General features: G+C 42.7%; 2 protein-coding genes across 2 annotated transcripts in view; one reads left to right on the top strand and one right to left on the bottom strand.

Moving 5' to 3' along the window:
- The window catches only part of LOC115776563 (uncharacterized), a 39,661-nt gene extending 35,766 nt beyond the window's left edge, over window positions 1-3,895 (top strand). The window contains exons 7-8 of the mRNA XM_030724285.1: window positions 2,174-2,497; window positions 2,650-3,895. Of these exons, the coding sequence (XP_030580145.1) occupies window positions 2,174-2,497; window positions 2,650-2,741 (416 nt within the window). The 3' untranslated portion in view covers window positions 2,742-3,895. The remainder of the gene's footprint in view (window positions 1-2,173; window positions 2,498-2,649) is intronic.
- Window positions 3,896-10,267: 6,372 nt separating this feature from the next.
- On the bottom strand, window positions 10,268-17,493 carry LOC115776566 (zinc finger protein 420-like). Its single transcript, XM_030724290.1, has 3 exons — window positions 17,459-17,493; window positions 16,258-16,344; window positions 10,268-12,099 (listed from the first exon to the last, which is right to left on the bottom strand). The coding sequence occupies exons 2-3, from the start codon at window positions 16,273-16,275 to the stop codon at window positions 10,645-10,647; spliced, it is 1,473 nt and encodes a 490-aa protein (XP_030580150.1). The 5' UTR covers window positions 16,276-16,344; window positions 17,459-17,493; the 3' UTR covers window positions 10,268-10,644.
- Window positions 17,494-19,953: the final 2,460 nt, after the last annotated feature.

Raw genomic sequence — 19,953 nt, 5'->3', positions numbered from 1 at the left:
GGCAGGGAGGACCCCAGTGCAGGACACGGCGAGAGTAGGTTCGGAGGACAGTTTATTTGAAAACTCAAATAATTACCAAACAGTACACTTGAAACTTGAAACTCGAAAGCAGGAAAAACTCGAAGGACAAAACACACAGGCAAAACTGACGAGGACCTGAACACTGAACTAAACAACACTGAGACTTAAATACACAAAGGAAACGAGGGGTGAGGGGAAACAACTGGGAACAACAGGTGAAAAGAATGAGACTAATGACAAAGGGGAAGCAAAACTAAACACAAAGCACAAGGAACACGAGACTGTCAAAATAAAACAGGAACTGACTAAACATAACAGATACTAACCTAAACACAGAAAACTTAAGGCAACATTACAAAACAAAACAACAAAGGAAACCAAACCGCACACTCAAATAACAAACAGAGAAACTAAAAGCAACACTAAGAAAACAACCTGAAAAGTACAACAAAAGAAAGCTACACAAAATAACTCAAAACGCTGGGCCACCGGCCCAGGATCATGACAATAAGATGAAATAAAAATAAGAAACCAAATCACAATACGTCTGTCAGCTTACTGTGACCATTCCTCCACTCTTAGTATTTTTGTTTTAGAAACGACCAAGTCTTACCACAGTTTTCGGGTCGTGCTGCTGTCTTTTCCTCGAGTCCTTCTGTAGGTGAGTCTTTGAGTCCAGAGCATCGAGTCTCTGCACAATAGACGCCATGTTGTCTTTAAGTCGCGCTCGTACAAACTTGAGTAACTGAGGAGATAACCCACTGACTGCAGCCAGCAGTGTTTTCTCGTCTGCAGCGGGGCTGGTTGAGACTGGCCGGTCGAGAGGCCCGCTTTCACTGGGAGCTTCTGGGGTCTTGAAATATAGACGACGTCCTCCATTGTCGTACCGGGAAAGCAGCATAGACAAAGAACGCCATTCAGTTTGAACGGAAGAGAACGACTGCACTGATTTCCTTTGGTCCTGCAGACCTTCAGCGTGATCCCGCACGTGATCTGTATTGTCCAATCACAGGCGAGGAAGCTGCCACACGTAATTCAATTCATTTCATTTCAAGTCAATTCAATTTTATTTATATAGCGCCAAATCACAACAAACAGTCGCCTCAAGGCGCTTTGTATTGTGGGTAAAGACCCTACAATAATACAGAGAAAACCCAACAGTCAAAATGACCCCCTATGAGCTGGAAGATGTGTTGTTCACACATCCACTGTCTGTTTAAGCAGGACAACTGAGAAGGTGACTGTTGCATTAAAATTTTTCCTTATTTTACATTTTTCTCATGAAGGTTTTGCTGATATCTCTTATGTACATCCATGTATAGCAAAATAAAAGTTTATACATTTTCTTATTCCATCTGCCTTGGTAGTCTTAATGCATGTGAACATTCACTGAACGTTTATAGCAGCGTTCATGGGATGTTGTCTGAATGTTCAATGCTAGCTGGGAAGCCACTGCACAGGAGAGGATGATGGTGTGACAGACTTTTAGTTACAGTGAATTAGACTGAAAACTGAGTTTGCTTTTCAATGAAAATAATGCTTGTGGTGTCACCAAAATCAAGTTATAGCCTTTGTTTATCTCTAAAGTTCAGGGTTCACAAAAAACTCCATGACAAAGGCTCACAGACAGAAGCTCACAGACAGAAGCTCACAGACAGAAGCTCACAGCCTTATTGGAAAAAGAGACAAAAGCTGAAAACTTCCAAAAATATATTTCCAACTAGATAATTCAAATTCATAAATTAGAATGATTTCTTGTGAGTTTAGTCTTGTTTGAATGTTTCACTTTAGAAATGTTGGTTACAACTTGGGAGGGGTAGACCACTGGTAAACACTGGTGACCCCTGGTGAGTAGTTGATTTGCATTTGTATGACTCACAGAAACCTCCTTTACATATGAGAGCCTGCCCTAGACCTGAGGAGAGGGGGGGGGGGGGGGCTGAGGGAGCACTGACACAGAGAGTCCACAGCAGTTTCCCTACAGTTTACTGTTCTGGCCAAAGCCTCCTGCTGAGAGCCCTAAAACTCAAGGCGCGCGTCAGTATTACATACAAGAAACTGTCGAAAACCCACTTTTCATGCAGTGATGATGCTGCTCTGGGAGCACTAATCACACTTTGTACAGCTCATGTTGTGTTTGTTGTCCTCTCAGACTGTCAGGTGGAGGTGGAGGAGGGGGCGGAGTCTGTCCAGCTGCCCTTCAGAACCACAGGAAACCTGCCTGGAGATGCTGAAGTGGAGTGGAAGAACAGTGACCATAAGAAGGTCCACGTGTATCAGAGCGGCTCTGACCAGCCTGAAGAACAGCACCAGGATTACAGAGACCGAACGAAGATGAATGAAGACCTGCTGAAAGCTGGAGACCTCAGTCTGACCCTGAGACTCCCCACAGAGAGAGACAGTGGGACATACTGGTGTAGAGTCATGAGGAGGAACATCTGGACCAGAGGAAAAACAGTGCAGCTCAAAGTCAAAGGTTTGTGTGTGTGTGTGTGTGTCTCTGTGTGTGTGTGTGTGTGTCTCTGTGTGTGTGTGTGTGTGTGTGTGTGTGTGTGTGTGTGTGTGTGTGTGTGTGTGTGTGTGTGGGTGTGTGTGTGTGTGTCTGACTGTCTTGTGTCTCCTCTGCAGGCAGAGCTCAGGTCCAGGATCAAACAGGGATCATCAGGAACAGAAGCAGCTCCATTGATCCGACTCCTCTGATGGCTGATCAATCAGTTTGATCTGTTTGTTCTTTGATTATTGATCAGTGATGTCAGAGTGGAGTCAGTGTGATGTTGTTGTTGTGTGTTTGAGCCTTTTAGTGTCCGTGAAGGTCTCTGCTGCCGTAGATCCTCTGAACTGTGACAGAGGTCTCACTCTGGAGGAAACTCTCAGCACTTTCCTGCAGCTCCTCCATCATGGAGGACGTTCCCTCACTGGAACAGGTGGAGGAGAGAGGAGAGGAAGCACAGGTGGATGCTCTGAGGAAGAGGAGCATTCTCACATTGGTCTTCCTACAACAACACCTTGATCACATGAGCAGAGGGGCGTGGCCTTCAGTGGTCCTAACACGCCGTCGTAGTAATAAAGGAACCCTCCACATGTTCCACTTTGAAGGCTCATCTCCAACAAAGCAGACCTGTGATCACTTTAACTCACTATGATGATTGTTGACATTTGTCTTTGTGTCTCTGGCTTTTCTTGTGTGTCTGTGTGTCTTTGGGATGTTGGATAGAGTCATGTGACCTGCCCAGGGACTACAGATGGAAATGAGCAGTTTAGCTCCAATCTGGCAGCTTTCCATCTTCTAGGTTTATATTGATGTCCATGAACATGCACTGTCCCTGTGAGATCAATGCAGATAAAAACAGCTGCTGACCTTTGACCTGATCCAGTGTTGTTCTTCTTCTGTGGTGTTTGTGATGGAGCAGCTGCTCCTGATGTGTTTGAGGATCAAACCAGGGTTCCTGCAGCTGCAGCAAACTCTCATTAACACTTTTATCACTGATTCAGGCCTCAAACTGATTCAACAGTTCAGATTTTCTATATTTATTAAAGTCAGCTTCTGCTCTGACATTACCGACCATCAGGGGCATGATGGCCATCGGGAGGTTTCCCAAATGGCCAGTCGTTGCCAGGCCGAACCGGCCGATGATCAGAACTTTTTTTATTTAAAACCCAATTAAGTACAGCAGTGCTGGCGCTGCAGCTCTCACGGCCACAGGTGCAGACAGTGATGGTCAGTCAAGAACATTTCGGCTCTAAGAGCTGGCTCTTTGAAGTGAACGACAGGAAGTGGCTCTTCACTGAGAGCTACTTTTCATCAGGAGGGGCTCCAAACACAACAGTCCAGTAAACACACCATAGGAGAGGTGAAGGGCGAGACACCAGCTAAGGGGGGTGGGCGATCTTTTTTCTCCCTTTGCTGCTCAGCTTTCACTCTCAGTAGCTCTGCCCTGCATCCTGCTGCAGCTTAAAAATATATAATAATAATAAATAAATTATTATTATTATCATTATTATTATTATTATTGGTCTGTTTGGTAGATTTGTTTGCTGTGTTTTGTTCATTTGTTTTTGTGTTAAATAAAAATGAAAAGTTTGATTAAAATATACAAAAGTAAATATGCCTGCTTTCGTAATAGAACAAATACATAAAATCAAGCATGAATAAGGTTTCTCACATAGGGAACACTGAATGCAAACGGATTTAGCTTACAAAACATTCATATTTGCCAAGTTAAGCGCTTTGTGATGATTTTGCATGCCTCGAGCCAAGAAACTTTGGTGCAATAAGAGATAGGTGGAGGTCCATCTGAATCAATCCAACATTTCTTGAAGTGCCTCCTTAGGTTTGATGTCAGAGTCACACCTGGAAGGCTGAGATCTGTAATATTGCCGGCCACTGGGAGAGATTTAAATGGCCCCATTTGGAGTCATACACAGTTGTAACTGCAGAAGAGACAGAAAAGGTGGAAGACATGGAGCCAACAAACACCAGTTGCATCTCCTGTAAAAACTATGCAGTATGTGTTTATCACATACTATCCAAATACAACCTACTCACTGATGCCTACATGGCCTATAAGTTCCTGCTAACCCTATCTTCTTGTCAAGTGGCCTGTGAGAGGACTTTCTCTACACTCAGGTTTGTGAAAAACAGACTGAGGACCACACTGACACAGGATCATCTTAAGGCATTTATGCTAATGTTGACAGAGAAAGAGACACTCATGACTTTAGACAACGATGCAGGGTGGTATGGTCGAGCGCCGACGGCCAGCAGTTGGATGCTTGAGGCACAGGTGTCCCCTCAATTTTAACTGCATCCTATACACTTCATGCATTCACAAACATGAAACAATACACTTCAACATTTATAATTTGGGTGGGGGCTGGGGTGGGCCATCCCACACCCAGGTTTCCTGCACCTCGCCCGGGGTGGGAATCGGGTGATGCTTCGGGTGCCAGGCTGGCAGTGTCCTGGGGTCGCTGTTGGCCTGGGTGGGGTGTCTACTTGCCCTGGCTCAGAGGGTGGGTAGATGTGGATGAATGTGTATCTTTGTGCATTTGTCACAGTCCTCGTGGGTGTATTTGGGTGGGTGAATGCATGTAGGTAGGGATGAGTGTGTGTGTAAATATGTGCACATATGTGGGTGGGTGTGTGTGCGTGCGCATGACCATGAGCATATGAGGGTGGGTGTGTGTGTGTACGTGTGTGCATGGCTGAACCTGAATCTGGGCCTTCTTGTGCCTTGCCTCCTGGCTGCTTCTCGTTGGTCGCTCCTGCATCCCCCGCCTCCCCGGGGTGTGGGTGCCTTGGGGTTCCTGGGCTGGGTTGGATGTTCTTGCGTGGGTGTCGACCTGCTCTCCTGGGTGGCTGTGGGCCGGGGCAGCTTGGGCTTCTCCGGCGTGGGGGGGGGGGGGGGGGGGGGGGGGACTCTGTGGTATGTCGGGCGGTTCTTGGGCACCTGGGCCCTGGGGCCCTGCCGCCGGCCTGCACGGGGGGGCTGGCCTGTGGGGGGGCCGGTTTCCTGTTGCCTCGAACTCCCTGGGACCCTTGCTCCTCGACTGGGGGGTGCTCTATCTGGGACCTCCCTCTCCCCTCTGCTGGGGTGGGTATGTGGTTGTCGCGGGTTTTCGTGGCTCTTGGATTTCCTGGGTCTTTCTCTGCCTGCCTCTGGCTCCTTGTGAGCGGTGGCTTTCTGCCCTCGTTGGTAAGTGCATTTCATGACACAGACACTAATGCAATCACAGCATAACAAAATTGTTGTTCTTATACAATCATGCTTCATTTTGTTGTGCCTTTTCCACATAGTTATTTTTCCAGGTATTGCTTGTTCTGATTTGGTATGTTGTCTTTTTTTTGTAGTTGCAGCATTTGAATTATTTTGGTTAGTTTAGTGGTGCCCTGTCCTCTTTTTCTGTCTTCTCCCCTTTGGGCCTTCTTGTGCCTTGCCTCCTGGCTGCTTCTCGTTGGTCGCTCCTGCATCCCCCGCCTCCCCGGGGTGTGGGCGCCTTTTTTTTTTTCCCTCAGCCTGTCAACTGGAATTAAATGTATATGTACACAAATAAATAAATAAAATAAAAAACAAAAAAACAAACAAAAAAACCCCACAAACATTAACAAGAAAAGCTTATAGAGACAGTGCATTCAGATCACAATTCTGCTTGCAAACACTGCCAGACATGACAGGCTTTAATAAAAAATTTTTAAAAAGACAGCGATGCAGTCATAGGCAGAGTTGCAGAGACCAGTGTGCTGCTCAAGGGCTTGTTAATGATATAAGTTATTTCCTTTTGTTGGGGGGGTTTAATAACATAATAGGTCTGTATAACTTTGGAGGTTTTTGGTTCCCAAATATCCGCTTTGTTTTTTTATAAGCTGTTTGATAAAGTTTTGTTGACTGATTTTTATTTTTTGCCTTGTCATCACACACACACACACACACACACACACACACACACACACACACACACACACACACACACACACACACACACACAGTTGTTTTACTACTGCTGAAAAAACAGTGTTTTTATACTGCAAATAAAGTTCTCCTGTTTTAAAATTATGGTTTGTCCATTGTATGATCGGAGAAAAGGACTCTCCAAACCAAGCTCCCGGGCTGGGGTTGAAATTCAGGGAGCTTGCTCAGCATGCATCATCTCCTCCATCACAGTGAGAACAGAACAAAAATGTGCTGTAAATCTCAGTGCTGCTGCTCTCTCCCTTCCTGCAGCCTGTTCTCTTTCTCTATAATGTGGCCTTGCACCAAAGAGATCCACAGATGGGCTCTATGGGACCACCTGCAGGCTAATCACTCGTGTCACCTTTTATTTCATCCACAAATTCAGCTGAACAGGTGTGATTCTCTCTACAGGTAACCCTGCAATTGCAACCCTGCCCACGTGCCACCTGGTGGCATTCTTGTCATTCTGTCTTTGTACTAACACAGAGCCACAGGTAACACTCTGACCCATTCACTGATCAATAAATCAATAATCAATGACCTGATGACGGACGTCTGACTCTAACCAGTCTGTTAATATTACATAAAACTAGGGATGTTCCTGGTGACTAATTTAATAGTCGACTAAGCAAGGGAAAAAAATTAGACTAACTAGTTTAAAAGTCAGAAAGACTCAGATACAAAATTAATTCTTTTGCCTGGACAATGTCAAAAGCTGTCTACACAAAGGCATTTGAAACCATTAATCACGTCTTCTCTGATGAATCGCACTTTAAATGCTGCCTAACTGTACGGCACTGCGCATCGCGCATTATGAACACTGCACTACACTGCTGAAAACAATGTTCACGCATCACTGAATATGAGAAAATAATATCTAAAAAACTAATAAATTGTGACTTAAAAGTGTGGCGCATTGTGCTGCGCATTATCAAGGATGCTCGTTGCTCTACAATTCATGACACACATCAAAACAATACAAACACACACACATCCATCCATCCATTTTCTTCCTCCTATCCAGGGCAGCATCAGTGGAGCCCAGACCTCCCTCTCGCCCAGCCTCCTCCTCCAGCTTACCCCTGATTCAGGCTTCAGCTGCTACGATGTAAGTGGCCGATGTTGCTGCGTTTATACCTGTGCAGGTGCTTTGCGTGTGTTGATTACCTTTCATTAATGTCCCGGTGTTTTACATGCCGTGTCGGCCGACAGAGACATAAAATGCCGGCGCTTTTTTCCCTCCTGAGTCTGACTCTCAGTGCTTTTAAGGTGCAAACACATTTGTCCCACTAGTTTCCTCGCTTCTTTGAATAAAACAGAATTGCAGGGAAGGAAGGCTGTTTCTTTGGAGGTGCGCTTACGTTATGGCCTTTTTCTTTAACAATGTAAGGGCAATGCTGCAGCAGTAACATGGCTAATGCTATTATTTTGAAATGCTCAGAACGACAAGGCCAAAAATTGATTGTTGCAAACTGCAGCAGCAGCGCAAACTCCAGTATGCAGAGAGAAGGTTCACCTCCACGGTTAAGGACTAAGAATTGTTAAGGAGTAATTTTAAGTTGTAAATGGTTCCTTAGCACCTGGTTGTTGAGGGAACAATGTTGGTATTTGCATTTTGTTGTGTCAATGCATATTTAGTTATATTTCATGAAGTATACAGGTTGCTATTATGTGTTGCAGTTACATTCACACCCACTAGAGGGTGTTCATGTAAATTAGTCATGCTTAGCAATACAAAGGTTTACAAGCTTCGGTGTTATGTGTTATGTAAAGTCATAAAATGTTTGAACACTGCATATCTTGTTTTAATTTCATGGTACAGGAAATAATAGAAAACACTGTTAAAGGGTTTAATAAATATACATGATAAAGGCATGATAACAGCACTTAAGGTAAAAAATTCAGTCATGGTAAATTAATAAGGAAAAAGAAAAGGTTAAAGGCAACATACTGTTTGAGTTATTAATGGTATTTTCATTCTGTATATTTGTAGCTCTTCCGGTGTGTTCACGTGCAAGGCATTTCAATAAAAGGAGTGTGAACCATCAGTTTGAGAGACCATCTTTTCAACCAGGATGCTACAGGGAGGGGTCATCCACCCCTGTACTCCACTAAATACATTTTAATCATGTACACAATAAACATGAGAAAATCTCAACAATATATGTTAAACATGACTGAACAGCAATCAATAAGCATGAACTTAAACAAAAGATCCATATTATTGCTTTAACTTGATGTTTTACATTGTAAGAGACTGAAAATCACCCAAAGAACTCTGACAACCATTCAAGCATTAGATCAACATCCTCACTTCACTGATAACAGGAGTTAGATCCTCTATGAGTGACACACATCCCTTATGTCCTTATTCAGTAACTGTATGAACACCAAATAGTTTGATTGACTTTGTTTACATGTCTTTATTAAAACTGGTTTGGGAGGTCCAAATATTAAACTCCTCAGTTTACGTAAAACTTTAAGCAAACATCAAAGCATCTTCATGGAGACTGCAGGGTGGACTTTACAAACTCTCTAACATCTCAGTACAAACTAAATTTCTATTAATGCAACAGCAACACAAGCCCGTAATTGTGAGGGGTCGAGTTAAAACCGATGTGCCTAAAGTAACTCATACAGATACACTCACTTAAAATGGCCACCTGCTCCCTGCCACCACCATCCTGACAGGCAGGTCCTTGGTCGATCCTTGGCTGGTCCTTGGCTGTAACGAGATTCCACACCTGTGACGTGGACAATGCAACCACGAGGGGTAACGCCTGTTAGGGATTATTTTTTGCTCAGTGAATAAAGGACAAATGTTTAACAGTAAACTCCAGTAAATTAATTAATAAACAGAGGATCAACCAAATAATAAACAATTAAATAATACATTAGACAGAGAGCAACAGATCAGAAAATAGTAGACTAACTTCTCTGTTTCAGTGCATCTTATCTTGAGGCCGGCCACAAGGACACATAATTAAAACATCAGGAAGATGATGTGCTTCATGACTGCACAGCTGAGGAATCATGAGTCATGGAATCCAGCTTGGACAAGAGTGAGTGATGAAGGTCAACTCGTAGCACCCAGAGATTGTTTATGTATAGATAAGCGGAGGCTGACAGTATAAAGATGTTGTGTTTAGACAGGAACATGGGCTCAGAGAGAGAGCACACACAGGCCTGTCTCTTCCCCACATTTTCCTGCTTCTTTAATATATTAAATGTCTTACTTTTTTAATTAAAGTGTTTCATGTTGTCTTCCTTCACAAAAAACCTGTTTACCTGACACTCCCTACACAGCATTTAAGAAAACTCATAGTAATGTCTGGTGTATCCACGAGGAGAAGCAGTGACATTGGAAGCACATTCATTTACAGCTTGCTATGCCGTATATTCATATATTTTACATTTGCTCAGTGGTTCTATAATTATACTGTAATCATAATACTGAACCTTTTTGTAAAGGTGAGATATAGCTAAAGCCATAAAGTGATGCTTGCACTTGTTGGTTATTGCTGAATAATGTTTCTGAACATGAAAGCACAAAAAGATTATTATTGCTGGGTCCTGTCAGAGAAAGGTCCATTTTAGATGTGTTAAAAAAAAAATGAAAAAACCCAATGAGAAGGTAAGATGGCATATTTTTATTGAAAACTTTGATTATAAAAAACAAACAAAAAACACTGAAATAAAGCAAATAAACCATCCATACAGCCTTTTGACGAGTGAATGACTGTAAAAACTTCATGTTATGTACAAAAATAACAAACTAACTAACTGGGATTTCAGAGCTTGTAGATACAAATGTCTGCAGATAAATTTGCTCCTCTGATCACCTTGCAGCGACTTTATGAAGGAGGAAATGAATGGGAGTGTCAGACAGGTGGTTCAGGTGCAGCAGAAGGGGAGGAGTCAGAGAGACACTCAGAATTTGTTGGATAAAACCTGCCAGGTTAGGTTCACAGATTCTCTTACCATGGTAACAGACTCGGAGTTGGAGTTAGCTCTCTTTCTTGAACTGAACCTAAGTTTCCCTCATTTTAGGGTTAACACAATCAGAGTTGTTAGCTAAAACTGCTTCCTGTAATAGACCCCAGGATTCCTCCCGGTGTAAACGTGCTTATGTCTTTTACTGATAGGGAGGTTTTTTACACTGTTTACATTTTTAGGATTTCCCTCCAGTGTGAATACGGTGATGGATTTTCAGACTTTCTACCCTTTTGAATGTTTTCCCACACTGGGCACATTGTTGCCGTTTCTTTCGAGTGTGTGTGAGAAGGTGACTCCTTAGGTGACACGACCGATGGAACGCTTTATCGCACTGGTCACATTTGAAAGGTTTCTCTTGCCTGTGGATGCGCTTATGGGCACTCAAGTAGCTTGCTCTTGAAAAAGCCTTCCCACATTCACCACAACTGTAGGATTTCTCTATACTGTGAACACCTTCATGTCTTGAACAGGTTGATAACGTGGGGAATGACTGCTCACAATGTTTACACTTGTAGGGTTTCACTCCAGTGTGGATTTTCTCATGGTAAGAATATGAACTACGAGAACCAAAGACCTTCCCGCACTGGTCACAGGGGAAACTTGCTTCTTTTGTGTGAATGTTTCTGTGATTCTTTAAAGCACATCCCTGAGTGAAACTCTTCCCACACTCCTCACACCTGTACGGTTTCAGTCCAGTGTGGATCCGCTCATGTACCCTGCGGTCAGTTTGTGAAATGAAAGCCTTCTCACAGTGTCTGCACTGGTACGGTTTTTCTCCCGTGTGAATGCGTGTATGGATCCTGAGAGTTTCTAGCCTGGTGAATGTTTTCCCACACTGGTCACATCGGTGCAATTTCTCTCCAGTGTGCATAAAAGAATGGACCTTCAGGTGACAGGAACGAGTAAAAGCTTTACCACACTGGTCACATCTGAATGGTTTCTCTCCACTGTGGACGCGCTGATGAGTGACAAAATTAGAAGACCTTGAAAAACTTTTCCCACATTCCCCACATTGATATGGCTTTTCTCCAGTGTGAACTCTCTGATGAATATTTAGTTCTCCTTGTGTCACAAATACTTTGTCACATTGAGGACAATGGTGTGGTCTCTCTCCAGTGTGAGCACGTAGAACGTGAACATCTAATTTTGCAGATGCCATAAACGCAGCGCCACACAGCTGACACTTAAACGGTTTCTCTCCCGTGTGAATTCTCTTATGAACATTTAAAACACCTAAGGTTTTGTATGTTTTCTTGCACTGATCACAGCTGTATGGCCTCTTGTCACTGTGACTGACCTCATGTAGTTTCAGACGATGAACAGAAGTGAAAGTTCTCTCACATTGATCACAGCTGAATGGCCTTTCTTCACTGTGAATGGACTGATGCATTTTTAGATAATGGAGAGAAGTGAAAGCTTTCTTGCACTCTTCACAGCTGTATGGTCTCTCTCCCGAATGGATTCTCTGATGAATCGTTAATTGTTGCAATGTCCTGCAAGCTTTCTTGCACTCATCACAGCTGTACAGTTTCTCTCCAGTGTGAGTTCTTTGGTGACTTCTTGGCTGCCTTGGTTTTTGGACAGCCTTCTCACACTGTTGACGCCTGAGGGGTTTTTTGGCTCTCTTGTCCTGACACAACAGAAAAGAAAAAATATATATAGCACAGGTGTATTGGACAACTGATGACAGTTCCAAAAGGCAGGTTTATCAAACTGACTTTATATCTGATCTCTGAAATGAATCAGATCAAGTTTTCGGTTCTAAACAGCCTATAAGTTACTTCAAACAACTCTTGAATAGGAGGTGGTTAGTTTGTGATATTACTCATTATTTTAACTTAAATTTACCTCTCTTGTATTAAAGTTTGTGTCCCAGTGGCAAGTGGGTCACATATTGGCATTTACATATGACTTGAGCAGCATTAGCCTGTGTTATGTTTTTTCAATAACATTTTCAAGGAAATATGAGTTCAGATTTAAAATTGGGTGGGTCCGATGGGATTTCCTAGTTTTTCAGAGGGCTGCAGCACTCCTGACTTTGGGAATGGCTGTTATAGGCCATTACATCCATCCAGTTTATAACCTGATAAACAAATTCCAGGTAGTGGGAGCTAAATATGCAAACATGGCTTAAATTGAGAGGGCAGTTGATAGGAAAATTGCAGTAAGTTATAACCTTTTAAGTTAACCACATATTTAACTATGCTGCAGTATTTATAAGAGACATAAAGTCTGGCCTGCTTCTTACTAGTATTGTGAAAGAGGAAGTGTATTAACGAGTTGTCTCTTCCTGTGCATGTTGCTGTGACTTCTATGGAAAGGAGAAGAACTAAACCTCAGAAAGCTGTAAACAAGTACTTATTTAGATTAAACTCTCTTTCTCATTCTCTCTCTCTCATACACACACACACACATGCACACACACATTAAGAATAACACAAATAGATTAGATTAATACATGCATTTGATCACGTACTTCATGTAGTGCATGGAGGAAGAAAATTCCTCTTTATAGAGCATAAAAGTTGTTAAGCAGAAGTCATACATTGAGCACTTATAAGCAGCCTTGTTGTTGTTTACCTGTAACTGTTCGAACTTGTGAGCCTTAATAAACATGGTAATAAACTGGTTCATTGATTAAAGGAAATTAAACTTTTCCCTAACATCCAGTTAAAGGTTTCAAAGATTGAATTGAAAGAAAATTTAACAGTCTATTTAACATTTAAAAGCTGTGTGACCATATACATATGTAAATATTTCCAAATGAAATGCTGCCAGAATACGGAATCTGTTTTATTCTGCCTGAGAAACAATCTCCAAAATGACACCAACAATAATTATTTAGTATGATATTCATAAAATATCATGTACAGCACTGTTCAAAGATCTAGAGCCACCATCATTTTATCGCTAGGAAATGGGAAGGTGTAGCAATTTACTGAAACATGTGCAACATAGACATAAATACTAATACTAATCTTTGTAAAAATAAATAAAATAAAAAGTAGATAGACAAACAGATGCTCTGTCAGTATTTTTAATGGCCACGTTTATTCTTCAACACAGCCTGAACTCTACGGCAGCTTTTTGGTCATTTGAAATGGTGAATCAAAATCTTTCCCCTTTCTCAAAAATGGCTTATTGACCACCGCTCTTCCACTGAGACCACTTCTTATGAGGCTTCAGTGAAGAGCAGATGGATTAACTGAAGGGTCAGTAGCTGTGGTTGCTTTGGCACCGAGCTACAGCAGCAGAAGACCACACCGGGTCCCTCTCCTCTCAGCTAAGAACAGAAAACTGAGGCTACAGTTCACACAGACTCACTGACACTGGACAACAGAAGACTGGAATAATGCTGCCTGGTCTGCTGAGTCTTGATTTCTGCTTTTAAATTGGCATAAATAACATGGATCCATCCTGCCTGGTATCAGTGCTTCAGGCTGAGGGTGGGGGTGTGATGGTGTGGCAACATTTTCTTGGCACATTTAAGTCTCCTTAGAATGAAATGAGTATCATCTAAACCCCACAGCCCACCTGAGTACTGTTGCTGATCATGTCCATTCCTTTATGACCACAGTGTTCTGATGGCTGCTTCCAGCAGGACAGCGCTCCACATTACAAAGCTTAAATAAGGAATGTTTCCAGCACCTTACCACAAATAATTAAAGCAGCTCTGAAAACACTGCTGTGCTCTGAAGGCAACTGTGTGGTCTGACTGTTCTCACCATGTCTGCATGAGTTATCTCTGGCTTCCTCCCACAGTCCAAACACACACATTAGAGTAACTGGTGATTGTAAACTGGCTGCAGGTGTGAAGGTGAGTGCTATGGCTCTCATGTTGCAAAACTACTGCTGCAAACTGTCGGTCTGGGGATTCAAATGGTGCTTTGTGCCTCCAGTTTCTTGCTGTCGGGTTTTAAAAATGGCAGGCTTGATTCTGGTGAAGGAGTCGCTCTCATGCCTCCGATAGTGACGACACTCCCTGGCCAATCAGTGGCATGCTGTCCTCCGCGTCACATTTTTGTATCGCCTCGTATCGCTCAGAACCTCGGGTGAGCGGGTACGAAAAAGGACCGGCAAACTTTATTAAATGTGTGGATGCAATACTGTTTCCCTCAAGTTAGGTGCCTTTTTTGAATGCTTCAGTAACTCGTAGCTCTGAAAAGGGTCAGGTACAAGGACTGGACTGAAAATGAATGAAAAAATAGCCAATGTCCAAAGAAAATCTATGAAAGCCCTTCAGAAACTCTGGAGAACTGTTGCTCAAGACCACTTTAAAATTACAAGTAATGATGGATCCCTCAAGACTTTTGCGCAGTACTGTATATAGCTTACTGAAGAATTGAAAATGGTCTTCAGTCTTTTTCCAGGTATCAGTAAATTTGAAATTCTAGCATCACAACAAGCCCAGTAATAAATAGTAACCCTAGTAATAAAGGAGGGATTAAAAAATACAACTAAACTCATTTTACTGAATGAGTTTTGATATCTAAAAAAGGTGATTGTAAACTGGCTGCAGGTGTGAATGTGAGTGCTATGATTGTTCCTGTGTGTGACTGCTGGGACAGGCTCCTGCCCAACTGTGACCCTGAACTGGGTAAGTGGAAGATGATGGAGGGACGGCAGCATGTGTGACGTCACAAGTATGAATGAAGTCGTTATTATGTCACAGCACTGTGGAGGACAGAGGGAGCCCTTTTAGGATTCATTTTAAAATTCTAGTTTTCACATACAGAGCATTAAACGGCAAGGCTCCAGATTATATTTCCCAGCTTCTCATAAAACATGCTGCCTCTCGCTGTCTTTGTTTGCAAGCTCAAAATATGTTAGCTGTTCCTCGCTCAGTTGACTCTGTGGATTCTTTTAAAAAGCAGTTAAAACTTTTCTTTCTAAAAAGGCCTGCTGAGAATATTTATTGAATTTGGCTATTATGATGTTTAATTATTTTAGCTTTACATTATTAGTTTTTAGCTATTATGGTGTTTAATTACTGTCTTTTTTGTTTTTGCATGTACAGCGCTTTGTGACTACTGTCTGTGCCAAATAATGTACGTACTTATTGTGTAACCTGTGTGTGTGTACTGTGTAACCACTGTGTGTGTATCCTGTGTAACAGTGTGTGTAGGTGAGCTCGTGCTGGTTATGCTGCTATGAGAAGCGTGTGTAGCGTTGTGCTGTCAGACTCCTGCTGCGACTTGTGTGTTGCTGATTTTGTATTGAAGCTGTTAAAAGCTTTAATGTTTGATTGTATTTTGCTCTCATTGGGACACAGAAGAACGTCCACCATGAAGCAGCTCAGAGAGGAGCGGCCGTCTGCAGAGAGGAGCGGCCGTCCGCAGAGAGGAGCGGCCGTCCGCAGAGAGGAGCGGCCGTCCGCAGAGAGGAGCGGCCGTCCGCAGAGAGGAGCGGCCGTCTGCAGAGACGGGCTGGGCGGTTTGAGGACAGAGGTAAAGAAGCAGAGACGAGGACACACACAGTCTGGACGAGAACAAACTGTAGAAGATCTCAGTGAAAATCAAATGATAGTCTTCTTTGAAAGGCTCCTTCCTAATCAATCATTTTAAAACTTCATGTATCAGCCGGCCCTACAACCAAGCAGGGGGTGCAGAGCATGCTTCCTGCTTCAGGGACAAACTCCGCCCCCTTGTTTATTTCAGGTGTGAAGCTACAAACCTCAGCTTGTTAGAAACGTGGGCCGTCTGAGCTCTGTAAGCAGCAGTGTTTTCTCCTGCTGCTGTGTGGAACTGAGAAAAGCCTCTTTGTGATCGCAACAGTTAGTTTAAGGCACCTTTGTGGGCGAGTCCATCCTGCTGCTTCTTCGGCCGTCCTGGAGTCCAGCGGCGTCTCTGTCACATACGTCACCTCCACCGCTGAGCTGAGAACCAATCAGAGACACAGGATGAGACAAAGACATATTTAATACCTCGGTCCTACCTGGAAGGAAGCTCCTTTCCTGGTCTGTGACTAACACAGGTCCATAAATCCAGAGAGGAGAATATTTACTGCATCAGTTCAGCCTTCATTTTACCTCAAACACACAAAATGATCACGTCTGGTTAGTTTTAGTCATTTTTGCTATCACTGCCCTTAAATATAACTAATTAGAGCTTTCAGACATTTGTACTGTTCCAGTTTATTAATATTTGTCTCAGTCATAGAGGTTTAAAGTCATATGAAATGGAAATAAATGTAAAAAACTGAGTTAAATTCTGCCTCATCATTTTTTCCACTTTTAACTGTCTGTTCTCTCTGATGTTTTCCATCTTCAGCAACATTTGGTCTTGTGTTCTTTTTACCTCTGAACGGGGCATCAACTGGGATAATGCTTCCAACAATCTCATGATTTCTTTCTCTGGGGTTAACATTTGGCTCTTTAACACAGAAAGTCCTCCTACATGAGTGCTTCTTTTTCAGTGTCGTGTATCTGCTTAAAGCCCCAGTTGGTCATGGTAGATGGCTGTTCACACTGATGATGGGAAGTTTCTTCCAGGTTAAAAGAAGTGTTGTTGCTACATGCTTGCTTGCTAGAAGGGTTTCCCACAAAGTTAAAGACAAATACAAATCACTGTCCACTGTGGCTGCATGCTGAACACAGAGTGAATGTTGCACATCCATGACTGGATGCTATCTGCTGGTTTCCTCACATAAAGAAACTGCTTGGAATGAGTGAATAATAATCTGAACTTTACTGGCTTGTTTGATTACTACTGTCAATTGAAATGTTTGTATTATTAGGTTTAATTGACCGTTTTTTGCAAAGTGCCTTAACATGACATTTTAAACATTGGCCTAAGCAAAAGAGCCAAAATGTTTTTTCCGCCTCTCATTTGCAGCCACACACTGACTTCCTTTCCAGTAAATATTGGACAGTGATCATCCCAGGATCAAAATGACTGAAAAAGATTTGGTTTCTATTTATGAAAGTAAACTGACAACAAGACGTTATAAACAACCATATTCACGGCAACATTCCCGACAGACCGTTTTACCTCATTCAGACTTTCTGACTCCTGCCGCTGTCTCCTCCGCCCAAACACTCAGAGCCGTTCAGAGGGGGGCGGGGGGAGCGCAGTGACGTAACGCCATGTTGCGTCTTCAAAATAAAAGCACGCGATTTCAAAATCGAGTATTTTTCTCCTCCGCGGTGTACTTTTTGGATGGGACAAATGCGCCTGTCTCCAGTACTCGTACTGGTTACAGGTGCACACAGCCTGTGTGAATCCTTCAGAATAAAACGTTACAGCCGCTCCACCCTCTTTAAACCACAGAGCCACCTGCAGTGTTTACGGTTTAAACGCTCACTTCCGACTCCGCTCACCTCTGGAACCCTGGTTCCTGGTGTTTTCCGGTCTCTCCGGGCCGTGGGCTCCTGTGGGCTGCAGCAGCTCCTGCTATAATAACACCAGCAGGCAGGAAGACGGGTGCTCCGCCTTTACGCCAACGCCTCCCTGAAGCACATGGACCCCGAGCGTGTTACACCCAAAACAGTCCCACCATAAACCCTGCTAGGTAGGAACTAACATTACCTCACACAAGCTGCCACGATAAATAAAATAAATAACTTCAATGATACACATGAAATTATGAGCTGAGATAAATGTAAATATATAATAAACTGAGTTATGTATTATGATTATTATTGCAAATCTAATGAGTGACAGGAATTCTAATCTATAAAAAATAAATATGACCAAAAAATAAATACACATGCCATGCCTAAAATAAATTTGCTCGTTCACTGATTTAAATGATCCTTTTAAAATTTCAGCTCATTTCTTCTGTGACAGCATCAGCATGCAGGGGTGCCCAAACTCCCGGCCCGCGGGCCGCTTTCGGCCCCGCCCCCTACTTCCGGTCCGCGAATTGATGTCAAAACTAACATACAATTTAGCCTTTTATGTTACTTTATTGACATTTCACTTAACCCTCTTAACTGGAGGAGAAGGCGAAATGCTTTCAGACACAAGCGTTGGAGTGTGAATGTTAAAAAGAAAGCACTTAGCTTAGTTACATATGGAAGTGCTCGTATGAATGGGTGACTGCAAACTTGGTGTATAAAACACTCAGAGTAGAAAAGCACTATATAAGAACAAGTCCATTTACATAAAACCACACAGAAACATCAGAATCACTTTTTGGCACAACACCGGCAGCTGTTGAAAGCTACTTGTAATCTAACTTAGTTACTTCTAAAATTAATTAATCCCTAAAGTCACTAAGTTACTTTTTAAAGGAGTAATAAGTAATCAGCAATCTAATTACTTTTTCAAGGTAACTATGCCATCACTGCACGGTGGAACGGTGAGGAAAATGAGTGACAGAAACATAAAACACAAAAAGTGTGTGCAGTTTGTCACACAGTGTGTCTGCTAGCTAAAAAAACAGCTGCTGTATTTCCAGGGAGAGCAAAGAATGAGCGATAACTTCACTCAGATGGAGAAAGATGTAAGAAAGAGGAAGAAACGTCCTCCAAAGAGTTACTTTTACTTTCTTACTTTGAGTAGATTTCAGAGCTTGTAATTTTACTTGAGTACAGAAGTTGAACCAGTACTTCAACTTTTACCAGAGTAGTTTTTAACACAAGTACTTGTACTTCTACTTAAGTACAGAATGTCAGTATTTAGCCACCTCTGTCTATAGCACTGGTCCCTTTTCCTGCAGCAGATTCAGGTTGAAGAGATACTGCAGGATACCAGACAGCTGGGCAGCACAGGACTTAAGGACTGATGCGATCACGGCCTGCAGCTGTTGGTGGAGTTCGTCCAGCTGTTGGCAGTAGTCCCCATTACCAGGCCACAAGTTGGCTGCTGCTTCATTGCTGTGAGTTTGATGCTCACATTTTGGAGCAAGCAGACAGATGTTTCAAAGTGGAATTAAAGAAGCATCTGTGTCCACTGTGAACCACCATCACTGAACAGAGGAGCTGGATTACATCACCAGATGTGAGCCAGCTACAGTGCAGTGCTCGCTGACCTTTCCAGCTTTCCAGTTACATCTTAGGCCCCATCACTCAATTAATGAGTGGGCACGGCATTTAGCGGTTAGCATTAGCTTACTGATTAGCGTTAGCACTAGAGTGAGAAATATTTCTTGCTAGACCCCTGAAGTTACCATGGCAACCACCAATGGTAACGGCAGAGAAGTAAGTAAGTTGTTTCTCCGCCATTAGTACATTGAGCTAGTGGTGGGCAGATTGATCCTGATATTGATAATATGGATGCCAACGTTGGTATTGGTATTGATCGATATCAGTGTAATGAGATCGATACTTTGACTTCAGTTTCTCTCCTGTATGCAGTGCTGTGGTTTCATCAAAGATGATTAAGTGTCGCTCCTGTCACAGCACAGAGAGACACACTTTGCTCCTCCCCTCCCCACAGTGTTATACTGTCATGTGACGCATAACATATTTTATTTGGGGAAAAAAAAAGTATTTTGCTATGAAACATTTAAAGCAAATTTAAATTTGTAGAAAATTAGTGAA

The sequence above is a fragment of the Archocentrus centrarchus genome, unplaced genomic scaffold (assembly GCF_007364275.1).
Source record: "Archocentrus centrarchus isolate MPI-CPG fArcCen1 unplaced genomic scaffold, fArcCen1 scaffold_33_ctg1, whole genome shotgun sequence".
Classification (NCBI taxonomy): domain Eukaryota; kingdom Metazoa; phylum Chordata; class Actinopteri; order Cichliformes; family Cichlidae; genus Archocentrus; species Archocentrus centrarchus.
Note: the sequence above shows the minus strand (reverse complement) of the source record. Positions and strands in the feature narration are given on the sequence as shown.